Genomic DNA, 15064 nt, shown 5'->3' on the forward strand with positions numbered 1-15064 from the left:
ATGGGACAATGACTAGAGGACTACCTCAAAATTCTTCAGGACAACCTAAAATCATCAGCCCGGATGTTGTTGGGTCCTGGGCCCAGTCGGGTGTTCCAACAGGACAATGACCCCAAACGCACGTCAAAAGTGGTAAAGGAATGGCTAAATCAGGCTAGAAATAAGGTTTTAGAATGGCCTTCCCAAAGTCCTGACTTAAAAATAAAATAAGCCACTGGGAACTGATTTTTATTGGTTTTAACCCTTCTGAAATTGTGATAATGGTCCCCTTTAATAAGTTCTGTGCAAATAAACGCCATGCATTGAAGTAAAACCTTTAAAAACATTTCTGGAGGATATTCTGACAATAGAATTGCTTTTGTGTACAAATATTGGGGACTTTTATTAAGCTCATTTCAACTATCAAAGCGAGTAATCACCTGTGATTGAGCATTAATAATCCAAATTCCAAAATGTGTTTAATCTGATTTTAAAACTTGATTATTTTACAGCCCTAAAAAAAATACATTCATGATAGCCAATTATGCATTTTATACTCTGATGTCATATTCCATACTTTCGGCCCCCTGTCCCTTCCGGGATCACGGGGGGTGCTGGAGCCTATACCAGCTGCGCAGAACAAAACATTGTAAAGTGGTAACAGCTCATTGTTGGAGCGAGAGACTTGTTTTATTCTTTGCCACTTGTCTGTCGTCTGTACATAATGCTAGGTAGCATCAATATGCTTTGGAAGGTTGACTTACCACTGCTTCTACACGACCAGTGTAGAGTTCAGCTTGGCTCATTTGGATATATCTCTGCTTGGCATGGTGAGCTGCTGGCAGGCCACCGTAAACAAAGCCTGCTAAAGCAGCCGCTAATCCGCTTTTTAGGACGTTGGTCACCTCCTCTGAGCAGTTCTCGGTTGCACTAATGAAAGACAAAGGTCAGAGAAGTGCACAAGTCAAAAGGAAAATATAAAAGCTACTAACTTTTTCTGAAAAAGATCTTTAATGCGGTCCCAGCCCGTGTCTGGGAATTCTGGCTTGCGCAGGTTGTCTGGCATGGTGCTCGGTGTAAGGCTGTGTGCAGGAGCAGCGCAGGTGGAGGAGGGTGATGAGGGCATCTGTGCCGGCTGGGCAGAAGCCATGTCAGCTGCATGGACCCTGGGGAGCAGGGGGCCGAAGCAAAGAGGCCCAGAACTCTGGATCAGGCCCTGCAGTAGGCCGGTGCTCCATGTGCCCCGGGCTGCTGAATCTGCCAGTTGTCTCCGAAGGGTGAAGCCTGTTGTGGGCCGCTCTGGATTCATTACGCTTCAGCTGGCGTCAGGCTGCAGCACAGAGGGACAAACACATGGCTTAACAGCTGGGACTCTTCAATTGCTGCTGTAGCCACATCTTCCCCCACAAAACAAACAGCCCTGAGGCAAAAGAAGCCCTGGCACAGAGTCGAGAGGTTGTCCAAAAAAGCAGCTTTCAAGTAGTGCAAGCCCTTTAAAAACACGATCACTTAGTGTCCTTTCCTCAAGCCAGTCATTTGAGATGTATTTTTATTTGGGATCGACCGATTATCGGCCTGGACGATTTGACACATGCAGGTGAAACTCAAAAAATGTGAATATTGTGCAAAGTTGTGTTTATTCCAGCAGTTCTGTAAACAAAATGAATCTAATACATGGCATGGACTAATAACATGCAACTCAAGCTAGTTTAGGCCTTCTTTTATGAAAACGTTGAAAATTAAATATATCCATCCATCCATTTTCTACCGCTTATTCCCTTTCGGGGTCGCGGGGGGCGCTGGCGCCTATCTCAGCTACAATCGGGCGGAAGGCGGGGTACACCCTGGACAAGTCGCCACCTCATCGCAGGGCCAACACAGATAGACAGACAACATTCACACTCACATTCACACACTAAGGCCAATTTAGTGTTGCCAATCAACCTATCCTCAGGTGCATGTCTTTGGAAGTGGGAGGAAGCCGGAGTACCCGGAGGGAACCCACGCATTCACGGGGAGAACATGCAAACTCCACACAGAAAGATCCAGAGCCTGGATTTGAACCCAGGACTGCAGGAACTTCGTATTGTGAGGCAGACACACTAACCCCTCTGCCACCGCGAAGCCCGTTAGGGTTAGGGTTAGGGTTAAATATATTTCTTTTTAATTTGAAATTTTGAAAAGGTGTAAACTATGATCATCAAAATGATAAGAAATAAAAGGCTTGCCAGATCTAACTTTGCACGTAATGAATTTATGTCACACTCGTTTCACAATTGAAGTTGGACTTTGGAAAATGGACTTTTGCACAATATTTAATTTTTTGATTTTCACCTGTCATCGGCATCTGCGGGGGCGGTATAGCTCGGTTGGTAGAGCGGCTGTGCCAGCAACTTGAGGGTTGCAGGTTCAATCCCCGCTTCCGCCATCCTAGTCACTGCTGTTGTGTCCTAGGGCAAGACACTTTACCCACCTGCTCCCAATGCCAACCACAATGGTTTAACTGTAAAAATTAGATATTGGGTTTTACTTTGTAAAGCGCTTTGAGTCACTAGAGAAAAAGCGCTATATAAATATAATTCACTTCACTTCAGCCCTAAATCACAAGTGTCTCAAAGGGCTGCACAAGCCACAGCGACATCCTTGGTTCAGATCCCACATCAAGGCAAGGAAAAACTAACATAATAGTGAGAAAAAAAAAAAAAATTATATATAGATATATACATCTAAGGGGTGTAACATTACATGTATTTGTATTGAACCGTTTTGGTACGGGGGATTCAGTTCGGTTCGGAGGTGTACCGAACGAGTTCCACACGTTGTGTAAACAATGCACACCGAGGCACAACACACGGCATGCTAGCAGCGACCGGGCTAAGATAGACTGACCATACCTCCTCTTTTCACCGAATATGTCCTCTTTTGCGGGGCTGTCTGGGTGGAGTTTCTTAAATGCCTCAAATGTCCGGCATTTTAAGTTAGGGTTGCGTGTATTTTCAATGTACGTTCAGGGTTAAGAAGGGGTTAAAAACCCCAAAAATTGTGCACGCAGCAGCATTCGTGAGGGAGGGGCAGAGACAGAATGAGAAAGACAGTTATGATAAACGCGCATGCGTCTCCAGGCTCTGCTTTTTACCCATAGATTTATCAGATTTTATTTTTTATTATTTATAGCAGGGGTTTCAAAAGTGTGCCCCGGAAGCCATTTAAGGCCCACAGCTAATGTTTTAAAGGCCCACGGCAAATTCTATAAACACTATTAAAATAAACAAAAACATAAACAAAAGTGAAATAAAAAAGCTTAAAGGCTAAATGTAATTTAGAAAAAGTTGCAACGTTGACTACTAAAACAAAGCTGTTTTTTTTTTCTTTCAAACTGTCATTACCAAAACATAATATTGAATCAAAATCAATGATATTATGAATTATTGACCTATCAAAGGTTCCGATTACTTCACATCAAATATTACACTAAGAAAAAATTTTTGGGAGGAAGATTTTGCAAATTTGGTAAATAAATAACCAAAAATTGGATATTTTGTTGTTTTCTTACTGTACCGAAAATGAACCGAACCGTGACCTCTGAACGGAGGTACGTACCGAACCGAAATTTTTTTGTACCGTTACACCCCTAATATATTTATATATATATATATATATATATATATATATATATATATAAAGTGTTGTCAAAATAACATGTTAACTTATGATTAATCACAAAACTTTATCACATTATTCATGTATGTGTGCAGATTAATCTCGCACTTTTTTTGACCATATATGTTCCCTTACCTTAACCGCGGATGGTTATCTGAAATAAGGTCAATGCGACAAGTGTGCTCGCTGGCAAATTTTACGACAAACTACCCCCCTGAATGGACTTTAGATGAAACTGTTACCAGATTTTGAGCAAATGATGTGCACTCAAGTAAAACATTTCAAAAAATTTTTCCTGCATGACATTTTGAAAATAAAACATGCGCTTGACTCCTGAGTGAATTTAAAGTGGATTTAATTTTTCGGTGGACGATGGAGATACAATAATGCAGCCTTAAAAACATTTAGGAAAATTAAAGACATTAAATTAAAGGAGGTTGATATAAATCAAGACATTGAGAAACTTAATCACACAATGATCACTCACATCATTAGGGAAACCACCAGATGCAACAAATTTAAAGGGCATATTTGTTAGAATTAAGTCAGTGAGTGAAGCTTTTTGAGGGCATTTAGGATTAGGTCTTGTATTCGTCTATTCGTCTTATTAACAAGACAAAAAAAGACTATTGGAGGACATTTTGTGAATCTATAAATATAACTACTCCATTAGGCCAGGTGTGGGGAATGATCAAGAACATGTCAGGGATCAATGGTAAATTAGTATAAATGGGCTATACTTGTATAGCGCATTTCTACCTTAAAAAAGGTACTCAAAGCGTTTTAACACTATTTTCACACATTCACACACTGATGGCGGGAGCTGCCATGTAAGGCCCTAACCACAACCCATCAGGAGCAAGGGTCAAGTGACTTGCTCAAGGACACAACGGAAGTGACTGATGGCGAAAGCTGGGGATCGTACCAGGAACCCTCAATTTGCTGGCACGCCCGCCTACCAACTGAGCCACACCATCCCCATTAGATTAGAAGAGAACGTAAACATCATTTGATGAAAGATGGGACACAGTGTGTGGTAGGAAATAAAGAAAGTGCAGAACATTTAGCAAAGATAGCAACAAAGATAATTTTAGAAATTAAGAAAAACAAAAGAAAGAAGAAATAATTAATTTAAATATTGGGGAAATGACTCATGATAACGATGATGGCTTCGGAAACACAATAGATATGAAATTTTCTATGAATTAAATGGTTTGAATATTGAAAACATGTTAAAAATACAACCTCAGGAAAAATGTTCACAAACGTAGGTAACATATGCAAAACAGTGGTTTAGAAGTTATATAATAGGATATATGAAGCAGGAAAATTACCAGTTGAGTGGAAAGAAGAGTTTTATAATTATTGATTAAAAGTAGGAGCTTCAGCTGTCATCCCACAAGCAAACATCCATCCATCCATCCATCCATCCATCATCTTCCGCTTATCCGAGGTCGGGTCGCGGGGGCAGCAGCCTAAGCAGGGAAGCCCAGACTTCCCTATCTCCAGCCACTTCGTCTAGCTCTTCCCGGGGGATCCCGAGGCGTTCCCAGGCCAGCCGGGAGACATAGTCTTCCCAACGTGTCCTGGGTCTTCCCCGTGGCCTCCTACCAGCTGGACGTGCCCTAAACACATCCCTAGGGAGGCGTTCGGGTGGCATCCTGACCAGATGCCCGAACCACCTCATCTGGCTCCTCTCGATGTGGAGGAGCAGCGGCTTTACTTTGAGTTCCTCCCGGATGGCAGAGCTTCTCACCCTATCTCTAAGGGAGAGCCCCGCCACACGGCGGAGGAAACTCATTTCGGCCGCTTGTACCCGTGATCTTATCCTTTCGGTCATGACCCAAAGCTCATGACCATAGGTGAGGATGGGAACGTAGATCGACCGGTAAATTGAGAGCTTTGCCTTCCGGCTCAGCTCCTTCTTCACCACAACAGATCGGTACAACGTCCGCATTACTGAAGACGCCGCACCGATCCGCCTGTCGATATCACGATCCACTCTTCCCTCACTCGTGAACAAGACTCCTAGGGACTTGAACTCCTCCACTTGGGGCAGGGTCTCCTCCCCAACCCGGAGATGGCACTCCACCCTTTTCCGGGCGAGAACCATGGACTCTGACAAGCAAACATAATATTGAATAAAAAAAATCAGCGACAATTTATCATTCTTTACGGGGGAATTAATCACAATTTATATGGCAGTTAATTGGGTAGAGGAAATTAAAGCAAGAAAAGCAGTTGTGTGCTTGGACTCCAGAAGTGCATCGATCAGCATAAAAACCTAACATCAGAAACAAGACAAAATTTAGTGTATGAAATATTTCAGGCAATCTACAGAATAAATAAAGCGGGAGGTGTGGTAACATTTCTCTGGGTGCCTGCTCATGTAGGAGATGTGGGGAATGAATTATCAGACAGGTACACAAAAGCAAGCAACCACCAAAACAGAAGTAAACATGGAGATTAACCACAGTAAAGAAGAAGTGAAGAACATAGTTAAAGGCCTACTGAAACCCACTACTACCCACCACGCAGTCTGATAGTTTATACATCAATGATGAAATATTAACATTGCAACACATGCCAGTACGGCCGGTTTAGTTTACTAAATTGCAATTTTAAATTTCGCGCGGAAGTATCATGCTAAAACGTCGCGGTATGATGACGCGTGCGCGTGACGTCACGCATTGTTGAGGAAATTTTGTTCCAGCAACGTTCACAGCTATAAGTCGTCTCTTTTCATCGCATAATTCCACAGTATTATGGACATCTGTGTTGCTGAATATTTTGCAATTTGTTAAATGAATAATGGAGACGTCAAAGAAGAAAGCTGTAGGTGGGAAGCGGTGTATTGCGGCCGCCTTTAGCAACACAAACACAGCCGGTGTTTCATTGTTTACATTCCCGAAAGATGACGGAGAAGCTTTACTATGGAACAGGGCGGTCAAGCGAACACGGTTGGATTGGACCACACACACAAAGTACAGTGTATTATGCAGCGGTCATTTAAAAAGATTGTGTTTTGAAGAGGGTCCCTTGCGCAGGGCCGAGAAGGGCATCGCCACCACTCGTCGACTGGTGCTGAAGAAAGGTGCAGGGCCGACCTTCAGGCTGTACAGGTACGACCATATAATCTCACTAAAACATTAGTAAGACAATAAGCAGATAAGGGATTTTCCAGAATTATCCTAGTAAATTTGTCTAATAACATCTGAATCGCTCCAACTGTATAGTCTTTTATTTTATTTTTTATAGTACTTCACTCTCACTTTCCTCATCCACGAAACTTTCATCCTAGCTTAAATAAATGGGGGAATCCTCGCTTTCTCGGTGCGAATCGCTCTCGCTGCTGGTGGCCATGATTGTTAACAATGTTCAGATGAGTGGAGCTCCACGACCCGTGACGTCACGCGCATATCGTCTGCTACTTCCGATAACGGCAAGGCTTTTTTATTAGCGACCAAAAGTTGCGAACTTTATCATCGATGTTCTCTACTAAATCTTTTCAGCAAAAATATGGCAATATCGCGAAATCATCAAGTATGACACATAGAATGGACCTGCTATCCCTGTTTAAATAAGAAAATCTCATTTTAGTAGGCCTTTATGATAGAACACAAAAGAAAGTGGCGAGATAGTTGGCATAAGGAAATAAAAGGTAGGGAGTATGACAAAGTCCAGAGGAGAGTAGATGTAATGAGAGGACGCAATAAAAATAGGAAGGAAGAAGACATTATTACTAGAAAAAGATTAGGACAAACATGTCTAAATAGTTCATTGAACTTATAGAGAAACATAACAAATGACTGTGTGACTGTTGTCATCAGATAGTTAAAGTACCAATGATTGTCACACTCACACTAGGTGTGGTGAAATTTGTCCTCTGCATTTGACCCATCCCCTTGATCACCCCTGGGAAGGAAGGGGAGCAGTGGGCAGCAGGGATGCCGCGCCCGGGAATCATTTATGGTGATTTAACCCCCAATTCCAACCCTTAATGCTGAGTGCCAAGCAGGTAGGCAATGGGTCCCATTTTTTTTATAGTCTTTGGTATGACTCGGCCGGGGTTTGAACTCCCAACCTTTAATACATTGTAGGAAATACAATAGAGAAAAGGAAATAAGTTAGAGAAAGAGAAGGCTAGGTTAGTAGTGGATAATGTGTTAGAACTGCACTCAGAACACAGAGGACAGACAACATTTTATACATTTTTAAAAAGAAACTGAGTTGAGTAAAATAATATAGAGTAGGGTTCCGACTCGGTCCACACTCCATATCAGAAGTTGGCGGTAATGCACACCAGAAGGTTGCCTTTAAAGGCCTACTGAAAAAAAAAGATTTTCTTATTTAAACGGGGATAGCAGGTCCATTCTATGTGTCATACTTGATCATTTCGCGATATTGCCATATTTTTGCTGAAAGGGTTAAGTAGAGAACATCGACGATAAAGTTCGCAACTTTTGGTCGCTAATAGAAAAGCCTTGCCTGTACCGGAAGTAGCAGACGATGTGCGCGTGACGTCACGGGTTGTAGGGCTCGTCACATCCTCACATTGTTTATAACCATAGCCACCTGCAGCTAGAGCAATTCGGACCGAGAAAGCAACAATTTCCCCGTTAATTTGAGCGAGGATAAAAGATTTGCGGATGAGGATAATGAGAGTGAAGGACTAGAAAAAAAAAGGCAAGGGGAGTGAGAGCGGTTCAGATATTAGACACATTTACTAGGATAATTCTGGAAAATCGCTTATCTGCCTATTGTGTTACTGGTGTTTTAGTGAGATTATATAGTACCTGAAAGTCAGAGGGGGTGTGGCTACGGGTGTGTTGACCGCCAGTGTCCCCGGTAGGAGGAGGTCATAGTCCGCAGCAGCTGCAGCAGGACGCAAGCTCCGCTGATGCCTCCGGTAAGAGCCAACTTATTACCACAATTTTCTCACCGAAACCTGCCGGTTGACATGTGGTCGGGATCCATGTTCGCCTGACCGCTCTGTTCCATAGTAAAGCTTCACCTTTGGGAATTTTAAACAAGGAAACACTGTGTGTTTGTGATGCTAAAGGCAGCTGCAGTGCACCGCTTCCCACCATCTTTCTACTTTGACTTCTCCATTATTAATTGAACAAATTGCAAAAGATTCAGCAACACAGATGTCCAGAATACTGTGTAATTATGCGATTAAAGCAGACTACTCATAGCTTGGATCGGGCTGGGAAAAAAATGTCTGCTACAACCCGAGACGTCACGCGCACGCGTCATCATACGCGACGTTTTCAACAGGATACCTCGCGGGAAATTTTAAATTGCAATTTAGTAAACTAAACCGGCCTTATTGGCATGTGTTGCAATGTTAATATTTCATCATTGATATATAAACTATCATACTGTGTGGTCGGTAGTAGTGGGTTTCAGTAGGCCTTTAAACCACAAAAATAAGAAAGAAGAACAATACACTGCTTCTCATAGACCCCCTACTTATGTCTCCTATAAAGTACATACATGGAGTAGACACCTCAATATTCTCGCAGCAATAGTAATGCACTAGTAATAGCCTTCTCCAAGTCGAGGAGAAGGCTTGGACTTGGAGAAGGCATTCGACCGTGTCCCTCGGGAAGTCCTGTGGGGAGTGCTCAGAGAGTATGGGGTATCGGACTGTCTGATTGGGGCGGTTCGCTGTTTGCTCCCTGTATAATCAGTGTCAGGGTTTGGCATTGCGGGCAGTAAGTTGGACACGTTTCCAGTGAGGGTTGGACTCTTGGTGACAAAGGACAGCCTTGGCATTCTGTTCATAACTTTTATGGACAGAATTTCAAGGCGCAGTCAAGGCGTTGAGGGGTTCCGGTTTGGTGGCCGCGGGATCAGGTCTCTGCTTTTTGCAGATGATGTGGTCCTGATGGCTTCATCTGGCCGGGATCTTCAGCTCTCACTGGATCGGTTCGCAGCAGAGTGTGAAGCGACCGGAATGAGAATCAGCACCTCCAAGTCCGAGTCCATGGTTCTCGCCCGGACATGGGTGGAGTGCCACCTCCGGGTTGGGGAGGAGACACTGCCCCAAGTGGATGAGTTTAAGTACCTAGGAGTCTTGTTCACGAGTGAGGGAAGAGCGGATCGTGAGATCGACAGGCGGATTGGTGCGGCGTCTTCAGTAATGCAGAAGTTGTATCGATCCGTTGTGGTGAAGAAGGAGCTGAACTGGAAGGCAAAGCTCTCAATTTACCGGTCGATCTACGTTCCCATCCTCACCTATGGGCATGAGCTTTGGGTCATGACCGAAAGGACAAGATCACGGGTACAAGCGGCCGAAATTAGTTTCCTCCGCCAGGTGGCGGGGCTCTCCCTTAGAGATAGGGTGAGAAGCTCTGCCATCCGGGAGGAACTCAAAGTAAAGCCGCTGCTCCTCCACATCGAGAGGAGCCAGATGAGGTGGTTCGGGCATCTGGTCAGGATGCCACCTGAACGCCTCCCTAGGGAGGTGTTTAGGGCACGTCCAGCCGGTAGGGGGACAAGGGGAAGACCCAGGACACGTTGGGCAGTGTTTCCCACAGGTCAGGCATCTATTTGTGGTGATGTAGTCGGGCGGCGGGGGGGATAGGGGGGGCAGCATCGGTGGCGATGACCAAGAAGAACGCGGAGTTGGAATATAATTACAACACTTATGTACATATTTATATACTATTTACATATTTATATAATATGTAACTACAAGCTCCATTCACAGACAGAGTCCCATTGCTTTAATGAGCGGTCAAGCGAGTCCAAAGCCGAAAAAAAAAAAAAAAAAACTTTTTTTTTTTGTGGCGGACGTAATTCTTTCGTGGCTGGCCGCCACAAATAAACGAATGTGTGGGAAACCCTGGTTGGGAAGACTATGTCTCCCGACTGGCTTGGGAACACCTCGGGATCCCCCGGAAAGAGCTGGACGAAGTGGCTGGGGAGAGGGAAGTCTGGGTTTCCTTGCTTAGGCTGCTGCCCCCGCGACCCGACCTCAGATAAGCGGAAGAAGATGGATGGATGGATAGTAATAGCCGAGGGTCTGATGAAGGTGAAGAAATGGTGTTGTGAAAAACGGCAGCTGTCAGTCAAGAGGCACTTTGACACCGAACTTCTTCTCGCCGTCACACACTCTTGACTACAGCAGTCAAGCGATCAACCTACTTTGGGCCTTCAAAATAAAAGCACTTACATCCTGTCTAACCTCATTGACCCAAATGAAGGTTACAGAAAAGTAGTTTATGCTACAACGAAATCAAGTATCTTTAAGTCAGTGATATACTAACAGTGATTGAGCTGACATAGGCGCCAGCGCCCCCCGCGACCCCGAACGGGAATAAGCGGCAGGAAATGGATGGATGATTGAGCGACAATGTAGCTTGCTAATGGTGGTTGTCAACATATATTAATTCACATACAACGCCGATAATGTCGAGACTGGTACGCAGCGTGTTGCTAGCTGAACTGCAACATTCACCTTCAGATACTTCCGACTAAAACGTTGCATGCAATATTACAACGGCATGGAACATAGATAGCCGGTGTATTTTAATTCATGCATTTAACGCTATTTTGAATTGTCAGTAATGGTCACATTTAAAACTGTATGGTTGATCGCTAGCGTTAGCATTCAAGGTCCTCACTCAGTTCGAAGTCTAAGGTTGAAGGTGCAGCACATAATTTAAGGCACTTGAAGAAAGTACCAATTACAGTCATGAATATTTGGTGTTAGTTTCATTTAATGTCCATACCTTAACGTGAAGTTGACGAAGTAGTTACCATTGCCCTTGCTTCTCGACTGTTCGAGCGCTTGTAGGTAGTCACGTGATTATATCCCGGAAGTGAAAACCAGCGGTAGTCAACCAAGCAAATATTGACTTACTGTTTTTAATTGTTGAAATTTATTTTTTTTTTAAATTAAAAATTGCTGATTTATCATGAAAAATTCGTGCTTTGCTTTAAAGATGTGATTTTTGGTTTTACACTGTATGAATAAAAAAAATGAAAAGGAATTCTACCTTTGCAACCTCATTATTCTATTGGCTAAGTTTTATTTTCATAAATGTAAGTTTATCAATACCCGACCTAGTCTTTTGTGCCTTTAAAAAAGATGTTGAAATGTATTTTAAAACGCTCTCTACCTCTAACAACAAAAAAGCTGTGAAAACGATGCTGTGTTCAAAATTTAAGTTATTTACCGAATCTGAATGAGTCTATGGCTGTGCACATTGTTACTTTTATATATATATATATATATATATATATATATATATATATATATATATATATATATATATATCCATCCATCCATCCATTTTCTACCGCTTATTCCCTTTTGGGGACATATATATATATATATATATATATATATGTATTTTTTTGTATTCTATTTTTGTTACTTTAAATTTACAACCCCCTGGCGCTGTTTTGTACTGTTTTCATAATGTTTTATACTGTTGTTGGATTTATTTTATTATTTCTTCTCAACTGTTTCTAAATGTTGAAATTGATAAACATTATTAAAAGTAAAAAAAAAAAAAGGTTGCTGATGTACGGCAGGCAGCGCGCGAACTTATTGAGTAAAAAAAAAAAAAGAGGCTTAAATCCTCATGCAAAAGGCTGATAGGAGCAATAAAATTGTGAATTGAGAAATGGTTTGCCCCAGATAACATTACACACGACACAGCAAATGGAAACTTGAAAAAACATGGAGGTCTACAAATTTTTTGTTTGTGAATGGGTCGAATACATGGAAATCAAAGACTCTTTTGGATAAATGCATCGTTTTTGCTCGGGTAAGGTTGCATTTCATGATTTAACTTCGCGTCTATGTTGTCATGCCAAGTGTTATTGTTGTCCCCCCCATGTCAGTGTTTTTCAACCTTTTTTGAGCGAAGGCACATTTTTTCATCCATCTTCTTCCGCTTATCCGAGGTCGGGTCACGGGGGCAGCAGCCTAAACAAGGAAGCCCAGACATCCCTCTCCCCAGCCACTTCATCCAGCTCTTTCCGGGGTAACCTAAGGCGTTCCCAGGCCAGAAATGCAGAGGCACACCACCAGCAGAAATCTTTGAAAAACAAAACTCAGTTGACAATAAAAAGTCATTCTTGCAATTGTTGGATATGACATTAAACCATAACCAAGTATGCATCAATATAGCTCTTGACTCAAAGTAGGTGTACTGTCACCACCTGTCACATCACCCCTTGACTTATTTGGACTTTTTTTTGCTGTTTTCCTGTGTGTAGTGTTTTAGTTCTTGTCTTGCGCTCCTATTTTGGTGGCTTTTCCTGTTTTTTGGTGTTTTCCTGTAGCAGTTTCATGTCTTCCTTTGAGCGATATTTCCCACATCTATTTTGTTTTAGCAGTCAAACATTTTTCTGTTGTTTTTATCCTTCTTTGTGGGGACATTGTGGATTGTCATGTTCGGGTGTACATTGTGGACGCCATCTTTGTTCCACAGTAAGTCTTTGCTGTCGTCCAGCAATCTGTTTTTGTTTACTTTGTAGCCAGTTCAGTTTTAGTGTTGTTCTGCATAGCCTTCCCTAAGCTTCAATGCCTTTTCTTAGGGGCACTCACCTTTTGTTTATTTTTGGTTTAAGCATTAGACACCTTTTTACCTGCACACTGCCTCCCGCTGTTTCCGACATCTACAAAGCTATTAGCTACCGGCTGCCACCTACTGATATGGAAGAGTATTACACGGTTACTCTGCTGTGTTCTAGACAGTACAGACACTCAACAACAACACATCATTTGCAGACTATAATCACTGGTTTGCAAAACAGATTTGTAACCCAAATAGGTGAAACTAGATAATCTCTCATGGCACACTAATGTGCCGCGGCACAGTGGTTGAAAAACACTGGTGTATGTGCTGAAAGCTTAATTGCTTGCCTTTGGTAACTTGGGTTTTTCTCACATTTGCTTTTTTTATTTTATTTAGACTGCGATGAGGTGGCGACTTGTCCAGGGTGTACACCGCCTTCCGCCCGATTGTAGCTGAGATAGGCTCCAGCGCCCCCGCAACCCCAAAGGGAATAAGCGGTAGATAATGGATGGATTATATTTAGACTCGCTGAGTACATCTTTTACGTGATTCGTATAGCCGAAAGCAACACAAGCATAGGGCACTTCTTCATGGAAAAAGTGAAATAGAGCCTATAGTACCTATTGGGGGGCTTCACGGTGGAAAAGGGGTTAGTGCGTCTGCCTCACAATACGAAGGTCCTGCAGTCCTGGGTTCAAATCCAGGCTCGGGATCTTTCTGTGTGGAGTTTGCGTGTTCTCCCCGTGAATGTGTGGGTTCCCTTCGGGTACTCCGGCTTCCTCCCACTTCCAAAGACATGCACCTGGGGATAGGTTGATTGGCAACACTAAATTGGCCCTAGTGTGTGAATGTGAGTGTGAATGTTGTCTGTCTATCTGTGTTGGCCCTGCGATGAGGTGGCGACTTGTCCAGGGTGTACCCCGCCTTCCGCCCGATTGTAGCTGAGATAGGCGCCAGCGCCCCCGCGACCCCAAAAGGGAATAAGCGGTAGAAAATGGATGGATGGATGGAGTACCTATTGGGGAACACAGGACAGGACGTCACTAAAATGTAACCAATAGCAGCGACATAAAAACACAGAGCCCCCGTGTCGCGGAGGACCCACTCATCACTGTAGTCCAGGGGTCAGCAACCTTTTTGAAACCAAGAGCTACTTCTTGGGTACTGATTAATGGGGAGGGACACCAGTTTGATACACACTTAAATACATTGCCAGAATCAGCCAATTTGCTCAATTTACCTTTGATAAATATATATATATATGTATATATATATATATATTTATATAAAAAAGGGTATTTCTATGTCATTACATTGTACATTTTTTTTCCTTTTACGGAAGGTTTTTTGTAGGGAATAAATGATGGAAAAAAACACTTAATTCAATGGTTTAAAAGAGGAGAAAACACACAAAAAATGAAAATTACATTTTGAAACATAGTTTATCTTCAATTTCGACTCTTTAAAATTCAAAATTCAACCGAAAAATCTTTTTGAAAAAATTAAAATAAAGAATTTATGGAACATCATTAGTATTTTTTCCTGATTAAGATACATTTTAGAATTTGGATGACATGTTTTAAATAGGTTAAAATCCAATCCGCACTTTGTTAGAATATATAACAAATTGGACCAAGCTATATTTCTAACAAAGACAAATCATTATTTCTTCTAGATTTTCCAGAACAAAAAATTTAAAATAAATTGAAAATACTTTGAAATAAGATATAAATTTGATTCTATAGATTTTCTAGATTTGCCAGAATATTTTTTTTGAATTTCAATCATAAGTTTGAAGAAATATTTCACAAATATTCTTCGTCGAAAAAACAGAAGCTAAAATGAAGAATTAAATTAAAATGTATTTATCATTCTTTACAATA

General features: G+C 42.2%; 2 protein-coding genes across 3 annotated transcripts in view; one reads left to right on the top strand and one right to left on the bottom strand.

The window, feature by feature from the left end:
• The window catches only part of timmdc1 (translocase of inner mitochondrial membrane domain containing 1), a 37480-nt gene extending 25973 nt beyond the window's left edge, over positions 1–11507 (bottom strand). For both annotated transcript variants that reach the window (XM_061904654.1, XM_061904653.1), the window contains exons 1-3: positions 11382–11507; positions 972–1309; positions 744–909 (exon numbers count right to left, since the gene is read on the bottom strand). In XM_061904654.1, coding sequence (XP_061760638.1) covers positions 744–909; positions 972–1288 — 483 coding nt within the window. In that variant the 5' untranslated portion in view covers positions 1289–1309; positions 11382–11507. The remainder of the gene's footprint in view (positions 1–743; positions 910–971; positions 1310–11381) is intronic.
• The window catches only part of LOC133555136 (calsequestrin-2-like), a 123443-nt gene that overhangs the window by 75117 nt on the left and 33262 nt on the right, over positions 1–15064 (top strand). The window lies entirely within an intron of this gene.

This window comes from Nerophis ophidion, linkage group LG06, assembly GCF_033978795.1.
Source record: "Nerophis ophidion isolate RoL-2023_Sa linkage group LG06, RoL_Noph_v1.0, whole genome shotgun sequence".
Lineage (NCBI taxonomy): Eukaryota > Metazoa > Chordata > Actinopteri > Syngnathiformes > Syngnathidae > Nerophis > Nerophis ophidion.